Below are 15,000 nucleotides of genomic sequence, written 5' to 3' on the forward strand. Positions count from 1 at the left end.
TGTAACCAGACAAGGTATGATACCCTGACGTACTGTAACCAGACAAGGTCTGATACCTGGGATACCCTGACATACTGTAACCAGACAAGGTCTGATACCTGGGATACCCTGACATACTGTAACCAGACAAGGTCTGATACCCTGACGGTCTGTAACCAGACCAGGTCTGATACCTGGGATACCCTGACATACTGTAACCAGACAAAGTCTGATCCCTGGGATACCCTGACAACTGTAACCAGACAAGGTCTGATACCTGGGATACCCTGACAACTGTAACCAGACAAGGTCTGATCCCTGGGATACCCTGAGGTCACCAGACTGAGAGTCAAATGCCAGGTTGTGTACATAGAGGGAGGTACCAAAGAAATGCACCTCCCCCTTCCAAGCCTCCCTTCCTACCCATCATTTGCCTAAGTGGTCTGATGTAAGCAATTGTTTTTCTTTGCGCTTGAAGATAAATGGTTCATACAAACCATTGACTATTTCTACCACTACATCATATTGCTTGTTTTTTTCATTTACATTTTAGTAATTTAGCAGCCACTCTTATCCAGAGCGACTTATAGTTAATGCATCCATCTTAAGTAGGGGAGCAAAGGGAGGGTATATTACCGGTAACTTTCAAAGTTTACCAGTAAACTATCAGAATTTTGGTAACGTTCAAGGATTCTCTGGAATTTATCACATGAAATCCAGGCTGTATCACATCCGGCCGTGATCGGGAGTCCCATAGGGCGGCGCACAATTGGCCCAGCGTCGTCCGGGTTTGGCCGGGGTAGGCCGTCATTGTAAATAAGAATTTGTTCTTAACTGACTTGCCTTGTTAAATAAAGGTTAAATATATATTTTTTTAAATAAAACATCTAGTGGCCTTTTTTTCTCTATGCATATGTAACAGTGTAGGTTCCGTCCCAACCTGGGCTCGAACCAGGGACCCTTACACACATCAACAACTGACACCCACGAAGCATTGTTACCCATCACGCCACAAAAGCCACGGCCCTTTCAACGCAAGGGGAAACCCTACTTCAAGTCTCAGCGCGAGTGACGTCACTGATTGAAACGCTATTAGCGCGCACCACCGCTAACTAACTAGCCATTTCACATCGGTTACACATAGGTAACTCATCCGTATCAGTAACCTTCCCACCCCAGACATTTATAAGTCAAAGGAGAATCCATCACTAGTCTGGCTTTCCTTGTAATAGATGAGCCTTAATTTTCACTCCCTTACAATCTATTGAGCTGATACACATCCACACAGCAACTGAATAGATTGTGTTGTCTGAGAGAAACATTATATATATTGTTTTTTATCTGAGGATTCCTCTATTCATAGACATACCTAAGAACACAATGTTCACATTCCCTAGACCTATTCATCTGTGTCTAGGGGTATACTCAATTGTTGAGCGAGCTTGTCATTGAAACAGAAATTGATCAAACACAAAGCCTAACACATAAACGGTTATGTGGTCAAAAGTAGTGCACTGCATGAGGAATAGGGTGCTGTTTGGAATGCAGGCATGATTTCATTCTGCTGATGAGGAAGGAATGAAGGCTACTTTTGATTTACCAAGACTTGACCCCTCTTTTCCTAAGATCTCTCCTTCCCTCGTTCATCTGAGTAATTTATTAACGGCTTTCTTTCTCCTTCTCTCTATCCAGACAGTTTTATTTGTGCAGCTGCTTTTAGTTTATTTTTTTGTTTCTTTTCTTTTCTGTGATTTGGCTCCATAACATAGGACCATACAATATGGCGGCTCCATAACATAGACCCATACAATATGGTGGCTCCATAACATAGACCCATACAGTATGGCGGCTCCATAACATAGACCCATACAGTATGGTGGCTCCATAACATAGACCCATACAGTGTGGCGGCTCCATAACATAGACCCATACAGTATGGTGGCTCCATAACATAGACCCATACAGTATGGTGGCTCCATAACATAGACCCATACAGTATGGTGGCTCCATAACATAGACCCATACAGTATGGTGGCTCCATAACATAGACCCATACAGTATGGCGGCTCCATAACATAGACCCATACAGTATGGTGGCTCCATAACATAGACCCATACAGTAGGGCGGCTCCATAACATAGACCCATACAGTATGGTGGCTCCATAACATAGACCCAAATAGTATGGTGGCTCCATAACATAGACCCATACAGTATGGTGGCTCCATAACATAGACCCATACAGTATGGTGGCTCCATAACATAGACCCATACAGTATGGCGGCTCCATAACATAGACCCATACAGTATGGTGGCTCCATAACATAGACCCATACAGTATGGCGGCTCCATAACATTGACCCATACAGTATGGTGGCTCCATAACAACAGTCAACAATACCACCTTAGTGGTACTGTACACTCCAGCATTAAAACAGGTGAATTCGATGCAAAACATTAATTATTTTGCTTCCATGCTTCCGTTCACAAAGACCAGGATATAATATTTATCTTGATTGCCCTTTCTTATGATCCCTGCTCAGGCCTGTTTTCTAGCCATAGTAGAAGCAGCCAGTCAATAGCAGTGTGTACTGATCATTCTATGAGTATGAATAGCAGAAGTGAGATAGCAATTGCTGCTGTATTGTTCATTGTAATCGGGGTGTTTTGTCTCTTTCCTCTCTCTGTGTGAACAGGGGTGTGTGTGAGAGACGAACATCCTCTCTTCACAGAGCAGAGTGCTAAAGGGCTTGTTGATTTTGACACTGCTGTGCTAATGATGAGAGGAGGATATTTGTCATCTATTTATGCTGGGTTGCTAATGGGCCTTCCGTCACATGTACTGTAGCACCCAGATCCCTGGTGATGGAGATTTGTCTGGGACCACAATGCTGCTGGTGGTGGTGGTGGGGGAGGGGGGGGGGGGGGGCAGTGTTTGTGCTACTATACAACAGACCTGAGTTAAAAAAGCATTTGTTTTCTTTCAAAATACTTGGAGCGTTTGATTGAGCCTGCCTTGAGTGATCAGGTAGGCGGGGATTATTCCGTTGGTTCCATTCCGCCAGACAAGCTCAATCAAGCCCATATTGTAAAAATACAAACACTGTTTGAACCCAGGTCTGCTGTGTTGGATGGATGTCTGTGTCTGTGCTACTATAATGTTGTTGGTAATTGTGTGTCTGGTGTGTCTGTTTTCAATAGGGGTTAATAAAGGAGAATTATAATGGGAGAGGTGAAATGTTAGTGTCAGCTACAGAGAGACTGTTCTTGTTTTTGTGCTGGTTGTAGGGATAACTAGCTACATTCTAGTTAGCTGAATGATCTACTTCATCAATGATGTTATGGTAAATGGAGTGGATTTACTGTAGCCTAAGTTGTCTCAGGCCATTACCTATTGTTAGTTGATTCAGCGAGCGAATATGATTGCTCAGATCAGAGATTGCCTGTGTGTCACGACACCGACGGATGGTGGCGCCCCTCCTCGACCGGGCGGCGCTCGGCGGTCGTCGTTGCCGACCTACTAACTGCCATCGATCCTTTTTGTTTCACTTTCTGTTGGTTAGGTCTAGGTAGGCACGCACCTGTTTTGGGTTAGTTATTAGTAGGGGGGGTTATTTAGTTTAGCGAGGTATGTCTGTGTTTGTGCATGATTATGTTCCTTGTCAGGTTTTGTGGTATCTTGAGGAACGTGTGTTTTTTTCCTCTGCCTGTGGTTGTTTTTGTGTTTTATCACCGCAGAGGTATTTATGGGCTGCGTCCCATTTTCTGACGTCTATAAGGATTTTGGAGTGCGGTACTGTTTGGCGCCCTGCCCTGCCGTGTTTTGACTGTTTTTATTTTTTGTGCATACGGATTAAATTGTGTTCAAGAATTTACTGTCTCCTGCGCTTGACTCTACCTCTCCTGCTTCCTTGAGCCAGCCTTGACAGAATCACGCACCCAAATTGATGGAGTCAGCAGGAGCTTCAGCGCCAACCCCGTCCATGGAGGAAAGAGTTGCCCAACACTCCACCCTGCTCCACCGTCTGGGTACCGCCATGGATCAGGTGTTGGCGCGCATGGAGAGCTGGGACCGAAGCGCTCTCGGCCCCACGAACGCGGCAGGTCAACAGCCTGCGCCCCAACCAGCACCCACAGCACCCAGTACCAGTGGGGTGACACTCGCTCCCCCCAGGGAGTACGATGGAACGGCCGCTGGGTGTAAGGGCTTCTTACTCCAGTTGGAGTTATACCTGGCGACCGTTCGTCTCTCTCCCTCGGGGGAGGAGAGCGTCAGCGTCCTCGTCTCCTGTCTCATGGGTAGGGCCCTGGAATGGGCAAACGCCGTGTGGGACAGTCCGGACTCAGCCAGGGACAACTACCCAGAGTTCACCCGCCGTTTTCGGGCAGTGTTCGATCATCCCCCGGAGGGGAGAGCGGCGGGTGAGCGGCTGTTTCACCTGAGACAGGAGACGAGGAGCGCGCAGGATTTTGCTCTCGAGTTCCGGACCCTGGCCGCGGGAGCAGGGTGGAATGAGAGGGCCCTTATAGATCACTACCGATGTAGTTTGAGGGAGGACGTCCGCCGGGAATTAGCCTGTCGGGACACGACCATCACCCTGGAGCAACTGGTTGACCTGTCCATCTGACTGGACAATCTGCTGGCTGCCCGCGGACGTCCGAACCGGGCCCTGCTCATTCCACCCTCCAGCCCTCCTGCTCCCACGCCTATGGAGATAGGGGGGGTAGCAGCCAGGAAGACTGGAGGGGGAGTTCGCTCCGGCACCTCATGTGGTCGCAGAGGGCACACTGTGGACCGGTGCTGGAGAGACTCACCTGCGAGTCCAGAAGGCAGGCAGAGCGCTCCTTTGACACCTCAGGTGAGTCAGCACCAGCCTCACCCAGAGCCCCCTGTCCGTCACATGTATGTGTCAGTGTCTTTTCCTTGTTTCTCCCCTCACTCCCGGTTTAAGGCGCTAGTCGATTCAGGCGCGGCTGGGAGTTTTATGGACCGTGGGGTCGCCGCTAAGTTAGGGATTCCCCTGGTCCAGTTGGACCAACCCTTCCCCGTGCACGCCCTAGACAGTCGACCACTACGCTCAGGGCTGGTCAGGGAGGTCACTGTGCCACTGGTCATGGCAATGCGGGGGGGTCATGAGGAGCGGATTAGTCTTTTCCTCATTGATTCCCCAGCGTTTCCAGTGGTTCTAGGGATTCCCTGGCTAGCCACTCACAACCCTAAGATTTCGTGGGGACAGAGGGCTCTTAAGGGGTGGTCAAATGAGTGCTCGGGCAGGTGCATAGGAGTTTCCATCGGTGCGACTACGGTGGAGAGTCCAGACCAAGTCTCCACCGTGCACATTCCCTCAGAGTATGCCGATTTGGCTATCGCCTTCAGTAAAAGGAAGGCGACCCAATTACCACCTCATCAACGAGGAGACTGTGCGATAAACCTCCAGGTGGGCGCTGCACTTCCTCGTAGTCACGTTTATCCCCTGTCTCAGGAAGAAACAGCGGCTATGGAAACATACGTCACTGAGTCTTAGAGGCAGGGATACATTCGGCCATCTAACTCACCCGTCTCCTCGAGCTTCTTTTTTGTGAAGAAGAAGGAGGGAGGTCTGCGCCCGTGCATTGACTATAGACGTCTAAATGCCATCACAGTGGGTTTCAGTTACCCACTACCTCTCCTCGCATCGGCGATAGAGTCATTTCACGGGGTGCGCTTCTTCACGAAATTGGATCTCAGGAGTGCATATAATTTGGTGCGTTTCCGAGAACTGCATTTAGTACCACATCTGGCCATTATGAGTACCTCGTCATGCCTTATGGGTTAAAGAATGCTCCCGCAGTCTTCCAATCCTTTGTGGACGAGATTCTCCGGGACCTGCTCGGTCAGGGTGTAGTGGTGTACATCGATGACATTCTGGTCTACTCCGCTACACGCGCCGAGCATGTGTCTCTGGTGTGTAAAGTGCTTGGGCGACTGGTGGAGCATGACCTATACGTCAAGGCTGAGAAATGTGAGTTTTCCAAACCAGCCATCTCTTTCTTGGGGTATTGCATTTCCACATCAGGGGTAGTGATGGAATGTGACCGCATATCAGCCGTGCGTAATTGGCCGACTCCCACCACGGTGAAGGAGGTGCAGCGGTTTTTGGGATTTGACAATTACTACCGGAGGTTTATCCGGGGCTTTGGGCAGGTGGCGGCTCCCATTACCTCACTGATGAAGGGGGGCCCGGTGCGGTTGTGGTGGTCCGCGGAGGCGGACAGGGCCTTTAGTCGTCTGAAGGTTTTGTTCACCGACGCTCCAGTGCTGGCGCATCCGGACCCCTCTTTGCCCTTCATAGTGGAGGTGGATGCGTCCGAGGCTGGGGTAGGAGCCTTGCTATCCCAGCGCTCGGGCACCCCCCCCAAGCTCCGCCCCTGCGCCTTCTTCTCTAGGAAGTTGAGTCCGGCGGAGCGTAACTATGATGTGGGGGACAGGGAGTTGTTGGCTGTGGTCAGAGCCCTGAAGGTGTGGAGACATTGGCTTGAGGGGGCGCGTCACCCTTTTCTCATCTGGACTGACCACCGCAATCTGGAGTACATCCGGGCGGCGAGGAGACTGAACCCGCGTCAAGCCAGGTGGGCGAATGTTCTTTACTAGATTTCAGTTTAACATCTCGTATATCACAGGTTCCCGGAACACTAAGGCCGACGCACTGTCTCGTCTCCATGACGCCGAGGAACGGTCCACCGATCCCACTCCCATACTTCCAGCCTCCTGCCTGGTGGCACCGGTGGTCTGGGAGATGGACGCGGACATCGAGCGGGCGTTACGGACGGAGCCTACTCCTCCTCAGTGTCCAGTGGGTCGTAAGTGCGTTCCGCTCGGTGTTCGTGGTCGTCTGATTCGGTGGGCGCACACGCTTCCCTCCTCGGGTCACCCCGGGGTTGAGCGGACAGTGTGTGGTCTTAGTGGGAGATACTGGTGGCCCACCTTGGTGAGGGACGTGAGGCACTATGTCTCCTCCTGTTCGGTGTGTGCTCAGAGTAAGGCTCCTAGGCACCTGCCTAGAGGGAAATTACAGCCCCTCCCGGTTCCACAGCAACCATGGTCCCACTTGGCGGTGGATTTCCTGACCGATCTCCCGCCGTCTCAGGGCAACACCACGATCCTGGTCATTGTGGACCGGTTCTCTAAGTCCTGCCGTCTGCTTCCTTTACCCGGTCTTCCTACGGCCCTGCAGACCGCGGAGGCCTTATTCACCCACGTCTTCCGGCACTACGGGGTGCCCGAGGATATCGTCTCAGATCGAGGCCCCTAGTTCACGTCCCGAGTGTGGCGGGCGTTTATGGAGCGACTGGGGGTTTCGGTCAGTTTGACCTCAGGGTTTCACCCCGAAAGTAATGGGCAGGTGGAAAGGGTAAATCAGGAAGTGGGCAGGTTTCTGCGGTCCTACTGCCAGGACTGGCCAGGGGAGTGGGCAAGGTTCGTGCCATTGGCCGAAATGGCTCAGAACTCTTTGCGCCACTCCTCTACCAACATGTCGCCGTTCCAATGTGTGTTGGGTTATCAGCCGGTCCTGGGGCCATGGCATCAGAGCCAGACGGAGGCCCCTGCAGTAGAGGAATGGGTTCAGCGCTCAAGGGAGACCTGGGACGCTTTGCAGGAATCCCTGGAACGAGCCAGGGAACGACAAAAGGCGAGCGCTGACCGGCGCCGCAGCGAGGCCCCCGTGTTTACCCCAGGGGAGAGAGTCTGGCTCTCGACCCGGAACCTGCCCCTCCGCCTGCCCTGCCGGAAGCTGGGTCCGTTTGTGGGGCCATTTAAAGTCCTGAGGAGAATAAACGAGGTGTGTTACAGATTACAACTTCCTTCTTATAATCGTATTAACCCCTCGTTTCATGTGTCTCTCCTCAGGCCGGTGGTAGCTGGTCCGTTGCAGGAAAATGAGGTGCGGGAGGTCCCTCCACCCCCCCTGGACATCGGGGGGCCCCCGGCGTACACAGTCCGGTCCATCTTGGACTCCAGACGCTGGGCGAGGGGCCTGCAGTACCTCGTGGACTGGGAGGGGTACGGCCCGGAGGAGAGGTGCTGGGTACCGGTGGAGGACATATTAGACCCAGCACTCATCCGGGAGTTCCACAGCCTCCATCCGGATCGCCCTGCGCCTCGCCCTCCGGGGCCGGTGTCGGTGCGCTGCGGGAGCCGCGCGTCAGGGGGGCAGTACTGTCACGACACCGACGGATGGTGGCGCCCCTCCTCGACCGGGCGGCGCTCGGTGGTCGTCGTCGCCGGCCTACTAGCTGCCATCGATCCTTTTTGTTTCACTTTTTGTTGGTTAGGTCTAGGTAGGCACGCACCTGTTTTGGGTTAGTTATTAGTAGGGGGGGTTATTTAGTTTAGCGAGGTATGTCTGTGTTTGTGCGTGATTATGTTCCTTGTCAGGTTTTGTGGTATCTTGAGGAACGTGTGTTTTTTCCTCTGCCTGTGGTTGTTTTTGTGTTTTATCACCGCAGAGGTATTTATGGGCTGCGTCCCATTTTCTGACGTCTATAAGGGTTTTGGAGCGCGGTACTGTTTGGCGCCCTGCCCTGCCGTGTTTGGACTGTCTTTATTTTTTGTGCATACGGATTAAAGTGTGTTCAAGAATTTACTGTCTCCTGCGCTTGACTCTACCTCTCCTGCTTCCTTGAGCCAGCCTTGACACTGTGTGTGTGTGTGTGAGGGTGGGGGGAGGGGGGCTGCTTTGCATACATGCATACATATGAAATGCACACCTGAACGCATGTGTGTGAGTATGTGCATGCGAGCATAGATGTGATTGAGCATTTTCAGTGAATGAGAATGTCTTCTCAGGAAGTCAACTCAGCTGTTTGGTTAAGGGTTAGCTATCTTTTGTCCCTGCCTCACTACCTTGCCTCAGTATGACAGGCTGACGGGTGACTGGCGTTGGGGGGATAAGGGTTAACTATCTATGGTCCCTGCCTTCCTGCCTTGCCTCAGTATGACAGACTAACTGATGACTGGCATCGTGAGGAGGAGGGGCGGAAACCCAGGGAGATATTAGCATGGCTGGGTGTAAAACACACCATGTTCCCCCTGGCCTGGAGGAACACAGCCTACCTACACTGGTCTCTGTGACTCACACCCTGCCTGCTCAGGCAGTCACCTAACACCTAACTGGCCTTTGCTTTAGACAGAGGAAAGAGCGGGATGTCCAGCCTCACTCCACACGGATGATTCATTTAGATAATGTATGCTATTTTTCCCAAATCTAAACTACTGAGCTCACCTAACATAAGCTGGACTGCTGTGTATTAGAGAGAGGAGAAAGTGTGGGGCGTTCAATCCATAGAGATATAATCTAACTCTATATTCAACTCCAGAGATGATTCAGTATGCTATAAGGGTTCTTCTACCAAAGAGAGGAGAGAGAGGGGTATGATTATCCAACCTATTAAGATATACTGTATCTAATTACATTTCTATGGTCTAACCCAACTTGGAGTCTGAGATAATTCTGTATGCCGTAAGATTTTTTTTTATTAAAGAGAGAAACTGATTCACTATTTGCTCTGAGGGTATTTTGCATTCCTAACAACTTTCCTGGCTTAATTGGTCTATTTGTTTAATTAATTAGCTAAACTAATTTTTACCTCTATTAAATTTGCTCCACATGATCTACCCTGATGATCTTCTCAGATACAGCTAGGGCCCAAAAGACAATCAGCATATCCAGCAGCATTTCCCCCACCCAATGATACGCCTGGTGCCAAAATTACTAAACGATTGGATTTAATTGGACAATTACAATGCCAGATTGTACATGCTCCTTGATAAATAGTTTTCTACCCTCAGAGTCTCAGACAGTAGCTAGAGTCATTCTGGGAAGTCAGACTTCCTAAATCTACATTGGCCTCATGGCTTTCTAATGTCACCGGCCGGCAAATATAGGTTTATGGTGGATACAGTGTCTGACAGTCTTCTACCCTATAGTATGTATTGTAATCTTTTCAAGTGTTGCACATGTAAAGTAGTCTTATATTCTTACACAGTATGACGTGCATATCTTTGTCATGCACTGTATAAACTCTCCCGCCACTCAATTTCAATTCAATTCAAGGTGCTTTATTGGCATGGGAAACATATGTTAACATTGCCAAAGCAAGTTAAGTAGATATTATACAAAAGTGAAATAAACAATAAAAATGAACAGTAAACATTACACTCGCCAAGTACACTAACTACTTCTCAGATAGAGTTCAGTGTGTCAAATCGGAGGGCCTGTTGTCCGGACCTCTGGCAGTCGCTATGGGGTGCCACAGGGTCCAATTCTCGCTGCCTGCACCCGCCCGCCCGACTAACATCACTACTCTGGACGGTTCTGACTTAGAATATGTGGACAACTATAAATACCTAGCTGTCTGGCTAGACTGTAAACTCTCCTTCCAGACTCACATTAAGCATCTCCAATCCAAAGTTAAATCTGGAATCAGCTTCCTATTTCACAACAAAGCCTCCTTCACTCATGCTGCCAAACATACCCTCGTAAAACTGACTATCCTACCGATCCTTGACTTCGGCGATGTAATATACAAATTAGCCTCCAACACTCTACTCAGCAAATTGGATGCAGTCTATCACAGTGCCATCCTTTTTGTCACCAAAGCCCCATATACTACCCACCACTGCGACCTGTATGCTCTCGATGGCTGGTCCTCGCTACATATTCGTCGCCAAACCCACTGGCTCCAGGTCATCTATAAGTCTTTGCTAGGTAAAGCCCTGCCTTATCTCAGCTCACTGGTCACCCTAGCAATACCCACCCATAGCACGCGCTCCAGCAGGTATATTTCACTGGTCATCCCCAAAGCCAAAACCTACTTTAGCCGCCTTTCCTTCAAGTTCTCTGCTGCCAATGATAGGAACGAATTGCAAAAATCACTGAAGTTGGAGACTTATATCTCCCTCACTAACTTTAAGCGTCAGCTGACAGAGCAGCTTACCGATCGCTGCAGCTGTACAGCCCATCTGTAAATAGCCCATCAAACCAACTTCCTACCTCATCCCCATATATGTTTTTGTTTTTCTTCTCTTTTGCACACCAGTATTTCTACTTGCACATCCTCATCTGCACATATATCACTCCAGTGTAAATTGCTAAATTGTAATTAGTTCGCCACTATTGGCCTATTTATTGCCTTACCTCCTTACTTCATTTGCACACATTGTATACAGATTTTTTTTCTTCTATTGTGTTATTGACTATACGTTTGTTTATCCCAAGTGTAACTCTGTGTTGTTGTTTTTGTCGCACTGCTTTGCTTTATCTTGGCCAGGTCGCAGTTGTGAGAACTTGTTCTCAACTGGCCTACCTGGTTAAATAAAGGTGAAATTAAAAAAATACATAAAAAAAAACTCGCCAAAGTTCCAAAATAATAAAGACATTTCAAATGTTATATTATGTATATATACAATGTTGTAACGATGTGCAAATAGTTAAAGTACAAAAGGGAAAATAAATAAACATACATATGAGTTGTATTTACAATGGTGTTTGTTCTTCACTGGTTGACATTTTCTTGTGGCAACAGGTCACAAATATTGCTGCTGTGATGGCACACTGTGGTATTTCACCCAGTAGATATGGGAGTTTATCAAAATCAGGTTGTTTTTGAATTCTTTGTGGATCTGTGTAATCTGAGGGAAATATGTGTCTCTAATATGGTCATACATTTGGCAGGAGGTTAGGAAGTGCAGCTCAGTTTCCACCTCGTTTTGTGGGCAGTGTGCACATAGCCTGTCTTCTCTTAAGAGCCAGGTCTGCCTACAGTAATCTTTCTCAATAGGAAGGCTATGCTCACTGAGTCTGTACATAGTCAAAGTTTTCCCTGACTTTGGGTCAGTCACAGTGGTCAGGTATTCTGCCACTCACTCTCTCTCTTTCTTAGATTCCACCAAGAAGCTGAAGGATGTTCTGGAGGAGTTTCACGGTGAAGGAGTCCTCTCCAAGTACAATCCTGAGCAGGTACAGTATGTCTCTGCCTCACCCCTTTCCTCCCTTACACTTCTCCTCTCCTCTCATCCCAGTTCTCCTCTCCTCCCCTCCTATTTTTTCCTCCCCTACCCTTCCTGAGGGAGATCAATAGATTAGTTATGTTATTAAGACCCTGGCTATCCCATGACTCAGTCCTTAGCTACATCACTGAAACGCTTAGTCATCCCCTCCATTTAGAGTGTAGTGAGGTGAGAAACCCTTCCTCCCTCCCTTGCCCTCACCATCAACGTCCCTCTGACGCCCTTTAGCCTCCACGGTGACGACAGAGGGGACACGCGTTACGTCATCATGGTGACGAGGATAGGTGGCGCTGTCATTCTATTATGGTCTGTCTGGATGGGTCACCACTCCACTTCCCCTGTCCCCAACCCTACTCATTTCTAATCTCCTGCCCCCTTTCCTTCTAATAACTCCAGCATCGTGACATGAGTAACAGCCTCACAGCAGCTGGTTGGCGCCATCAGAGCCCCAGTGCACTCAGACATCATGTGGCCTGTGGTGTGATCACCAGACCCAGCGAGGGCAGGCCAAGGGCTGCTGGTATTCTCTGCATTGTGTGGCAAGGAGCGAGGTAACTCTTGTGCTCGTGTAATCCATTAGTCGTTCTCTTGGTGACTCATCAATCCTTGCCTGTTCTGGAAGCTGCCTTAAACGCCGGTGACAAACCATCAGTGGAGTTGCCTCCCCCTGCCTCCGACCGCCTCCGACTGTATTTCTTCATGACAGATGAGCGATAAGGCGGACAGGGGATTGTAAATTAAAGGGTGGAGGTGTTTCCACACACATACACACACACACTTTCCACAGGAGGCACTGACGGAGGGAACATCAATCAGATGGAGTATAATTTATGACTGTGTCATTCAGTTGAGCTCATCTTGCTGTGAGACTGTCATCCCTGAGGATGTATGTCACTTTAGTGACCGAGGACCCCAGGAGTGACAGAACTAATGTTCCTTTAATACATATTGAGAACACAGACAGGGTTAGGAGCCAGGGTTTAATATGTATTGATAATACAGGCAGGGTTGGGAGCCAGGGTTTAATATGTATTGAGAACACAGACAGGGTTTAATATGTATTGATAATACAGGCAGGGTTAGGAGCCAGGGTTTAATACGTATTGGTAATACAGACAGGGTTGGGAGCCAGGGTTTAATACGTATTGATAATACAGGCATGGTTAGGAGCCAGGGTTTAATATGTATTGAGAACACAGACAGGGTTTAATATGTATTGATAATACAGGCATGGTTAGGAGCCAGGGTTTAATATGTATTGATAATACAGGCAGGGTTAGGAGCCAGGGTTTGCTGTGCTGACGTGGTGGAGTGTGGTGGTTTGCCTTGTGCTCTGGTGAGAGGTTTTCTGTAATAGATATAGTGAAGTTTTTTAACGCAACATTTTTTAAATTCTTTCTCATGGCTTTATTGGCTCAGATAGTAAGGCCTCGCCCCCTCAACCTGATCTTTCACCCCCATCATAACCTTTACCCTCATCCTGACCTTTTACCCCTAACATAACCTCTCTCTGTCATGACTGCATGTGCCAGACATGCATTCAAAGCTGTCCAATTTTAACCAAAAATATATCCAAATGGTGAGTATGATGACGCGCCTCGTTAGCTTGTACACATTTTCCTTACCCTCTTGTTGTGTTGGCATGGGTTCCACAATGGATTTCATTGATTTGTCAAGGCCATCAATGCTAGCAGGGAGATGTAGACAACTTGATGGAGACATTCCAGAAATGCCTATCAAATCCTTGTGGGTGCTCTTATTGCAGACAAGCATGTCTTTCTCACGATATGACCTTATGACTCTTATTTGTTTTTTGGGATTTGTTTTTGGAAAGTGTGCATTTTTCTCAAAATCTGCGGTAAAGTAAATGAAGTGAATCTTGTGGTATCTTCACCAAATAAGGAGAAGAGAGGAGGAGTGGTATGAATGATGGTTCCATGGGTCTGGCCTGCCAGCCCACTGCTCTCTCTCTCTCTCTCTCTCTCTCTCTCTCTCTCTCTCTCTCTCTCTCTCTCTCTCTCTCTCTCTCTCTCTCTCTCTCTCTCGCTCTCTCTCTCTCTTCGTCTGCCTCTCTCTCTCTGTCTCTCGCTCTCCCTCTCTCTCTCTCTCTCTTCCTCTCTCTCTCGCTCTCTGTCTCTCGCTCCCCCTCTCTCTCTCTCTCTTCCTCTCTCTCTCTGTTTCTCTCTCTTTCTCTCTCAGGGTTAGATCCACAGCACAGAGCCCAGGGAGGATCAGTATGACACTGAACTGCGATGATGTCCAGCAATCATAAAATACAGTTGCTATTAAGATGGGTAGTAGACTGATATAATGGGTTGCTAGGTAACCTGAATTAATGCATTATGTTCCAAAACCAAAACGTTTGTGTCTTGAATGATTAATACATAGTGTATGCAAGTTAATTAGTTTCATACATATTTGGTGTGAACTGTGGCAGATATTGTCAGTAAAAAGTTCAGAGATTGGATGTTTACGTACATGTGTGAGTGTTGAAAGAATGAGGACTAGCTTTCAAAAGAGCCTCAGGCAGTAAGAATGTTATGACATCACGCCTGATTAACCCTATCCGCTGCTGCTGCTTACTACTGCTGCCAACCCCGTGTCTCCTTCTTACCCCCCCACTATGATGTAACCCCGTGTCTCCTTCTTACCCCCCCCCACTATGATGTAACCCCATGTCTCCTTCTTACCCCCCCAATATGATGTAACCCCGTGTCTCCTTCTTACCCCCCCCCACTATGATGTAACCCCGTGTCTCCTTCTTACCCCCCCACTATGATGTAACCCCATGTCTCCTTCTTACCCCCCCCCCCCACTATGATGTAACCCCATGTCTCCTTCTTACCCCCCCCCCCCCCACTATGATGTAACCCCATGTCTCCTTCTTACCCCCCCCCCCCCCACTATGATGTAACCCCGTGTCTCCTTCTTACCCCCCCCCACTATGATGTAACCCCATGTCTCCTTCTTACC

At 48.8% G+C, this 15,000-nt stretch overlaps 1 protein-coding gene across 2 annotated transcripts in view; it reads left to right on the plus strand.

Annotated features, from left to right (window-relative positions):
- The window catches only part of LOC115155592 (diacylglycerol kinase beta-like), a 159,820-nt gene that overhangs the window by 30,601 nt on the left and 114,219 nt on the right, over positions 1-15,000 (plus strand). For both annotated transcript variants that reach the window (XM_029702330.1, XM_029702331.1), the window contains exon 3: positions 11,901-11,977. In XM_029702330.1, coding sequence (XP_029558190.1) covers positions 11,901-11,977 — 77 coding nt within the window. The remainder of the gene's footprint in view (positions 1-11,900; positions 11,978-15,000) is intronic.

Source organism: Salmo trutta, chromosome 20, assembly GCF_901001165.1.
Source record: "Salmo trutta chromosome 20, fSalTru1.1, whole genome shotgun sequence".
NCBI classification, from domain to species: domain Eukaryota; kingdom Metazoa; phylum Chordata; class Actinopteri; order Salmoniformes; family Salmonidae; genus Salmo; species Salmo trutta.